Source organism: Atta cephalotes (assembly GCF_000143395.1).
Source record: "Atta cephalotes unplaced genomic scaffold scaffold00043, whole genome shotgun sequence".
Taxonomy (NCBI): domain Eukaryota; kingdom Metazoa; phylum Arthropoda; class Insecta; order Hymenoptera; family Formicidae; genus Atta; species Atta cephalotes.
Window position 1 is genome coordinate 1533028 of NW_012130107.1, and position 2810 is coordinate 1535837.

The 2810-nt window shown below is 27.9% G+C and overlaps 1 protein-coding gene across 1 annotated transcript in view; it reads left to right on the top strand.

The window, feature by feature from the left end:
- The first annotated feature begins 1951 nt into the window (after positions 1-1951).
- Positions 1952-2810, top strand: part of LOC105622304 (tetratricopeptide repeat protein 4) — a 2721-nt gene continuing 1862 nt past the window's right edge. Inside the window, exon 1 of the mRNA XM_012203724.1 lies at positions 1952-2225. Within this exon, the coding sequence (XP_012059114.1) occupies positions 1952-2225 (274 nt within the window). The remainder of the gene's footprint in view (positions 2226-2810) is intronic.

The window sequence follows — 2810 nt, forward strand, 5'->3', positions numbered from 1 at the left end:
CTTCTTACTACTCTCTCTCTCTCTCTCTCTCTCTCTCTCTCTCTCTCTCTCTCTCTCTCTCTCTCTCTCTCTCTCATTTTGTCTATCCTTCACTATACCCTTCATTTTTTACCTCATAGAGATCAAATTTTCTATATCCCGGCTTTCCCACATTTGTATAAATGATCCCTCTACGGTTATACATCAAATTTCAATATTTTATTTTCACTGTCAATATGTAAAAATAAATGGATATTGTGTATTTATCGAACGATTATTAATATTGATGGCTCTGTTGCAATATTAAGCCATCTATTATTCAATGTTAATTTATGACTTTTACTATACGATCAACGTGATTGAGACACTTTTGTTTAGGCAACTCCTATAAATATTTATCTCTATACATCCAACACACGCGATATAACAGCGATGAAAACGATTACTAAAAAATTAAATGTATTAATCAGTATATGCATTAATAAAATTATCAGATTATTTTTTCTACTTTTATAATACTACCTGAGAAAAAAATTCCATATATAATTACATAAAATTATATAAAATTATATATAATTATATAAATTATAAAAATTGACATATTTTATATATAACTATATATAATTATATATAAAATATGTCCATATATATAATATTTTTTTTCGGGTATGTATCTTCAAATATTAAAATTGATTAGTTTTGAATTTGCAATTAAATTAACAATTTGTTATTTCGAATTAACATTTTGTTGGAAAAATAGTTGAAGAAAAAAATTGAGTTGATGTAGGTTAGACTAACATCGATATAATTGGCTTCTGCTTCATATATACACTTTGAAAATACCTTGAATTATTAAGAGTACATATATAGATCGGTTTGAATTAATGGTAATTTAATTACAATAACTTCAGCGACTGTAATGCAATAAATAATCTCTTTTGTTAATACATTGTTTTTTGTACATGTAAATAAAATTACTTGTACAATATTTTTAATAGCGTTGATTCTGAATAGAATTTTTAAAAGAATAGAACAAATGAATCTTGAAACTTGAATTCAAACGTTGAATGAGAAACTTGTCTCAAACTGTCGGCTGTTTAATTGTCGAATCCATATTGCGCCGTATCGCAAGTTTGGAAGCTGGGATTAATGTCGGCAGTTGGCAGATTGCGAATTGAAATTTGAGAAACGTGGCATTCAAAAATTTCGTACGATATTTGTTGAGCGTTATAGTAGATTTCAATATTTCACGAAATTTTCGATTTCTGTTATTACAATCTTTCATATTGGCTTAACCTAGATCTGGTTGCATGACATTAATCATATGATTCACACGTGCGCTATATGTAAATGTGCAAGTTTATTAAATTGTTTTAACTATAAATTATTAGATATCAAATGATCATAACATATAACATTGAATAATTTGTTCCTTTTAACAACAAGCTTTATTTACATTTTATAATAGTTTTATATTTATTTATAATTTAATTCTTCTCTTTTATTTCTTTTTTCTCAATTCCGTTTGTATTTTTGCAATGCGTAAGTAATGTTAGCATTTTATTATTTTTATTTATCTAAATATTTTTCTTCTATTTTTTTCTATTTAAAACTCAATTTATTTTACAATTATAAAAAAATGCGTATAAAAATATACAATATTTATCATCGCGCATCGGTATGTTTAAAAACATTTGAAAAGCACAGCCAGCGCCATCTACAGATAAAATGCCGACGTGTGGTCGGTAAAATCAGAAATAAATTATCGTCTGCTATTCATTCCGCACACGTGACCACCATTGTTTTTGGTGAACAAGTAGCAATTTCGAGGTTATGTTCATTACGTCGAGCAATGTTGTGATATACTCACGTACAACGCGCCTAATTAATTATTTATCAGATGAATTGGATTGTAAAATAGTTCACTCGTATTTTTATTTGGGCATTGTGAAATTTTTATTGCGAAAACAATATGCAAGGGGATGAAATTGGTGAAAAGAGGAAAGTTTGGACGGACGAAGAGCGTTTGGAGCTTGCCGCGAAATTGGACGCCGAACTGGACGAGTACATAAATAACTTGGAGAAAAAGAGTTATACAGAAGGATGGCCGGAGGACAGGTGGCAAGAGGAAATGGAGAAACATCCTTTTTTCATGAAAAAACCACCGGAACCTGGCGACGAGTTGTCTCCTTTAATGGAGGGATTGCAACAACTTAAGTATGGGGAGGATGAGAATACTCCTGAAGGTATGTTTTTTTTCAACAGATTTTTCGTTATATCTTGTTTTTAAATTTTATAACGAATCGTTCACTTGCATTATGTTAGGTGTTTATTAAAAGTTACTATACATAAAATTAGTAAAGTTAAATAAGCACAATGAATATTTTAAATAATTAAATTTCCAAAAATGACATTGTCACATTATTTAATATGACTTAATAGAGTATGTGTTATTTTATTGCCAAAATTGATTATATTATGCTACTGTATTTAGATACTTTATATAAAGTATTCTTTGTTGTATACTGATCCAGTGTACTGTGAGAGTGATTAAATTCACCATATAAATTGTATCACCTTTAATATGTATGAATCCAGTATAGTATGAGTAATCGAATTCATTATTAGTACACCAAACAATATGCACATCTAGAAGATCTCTTTGTGATGCCTTTTAAAAATCTTAGATATATATATATATATATATATATATATATATATATATATATATACTAAATATCTATACTATTATTTATTAGTACTTACTTTACGTACGTAGCTATGTTTGTTACTCGTATACTATGAGTTAATTTAACTTTTATTTACTAACT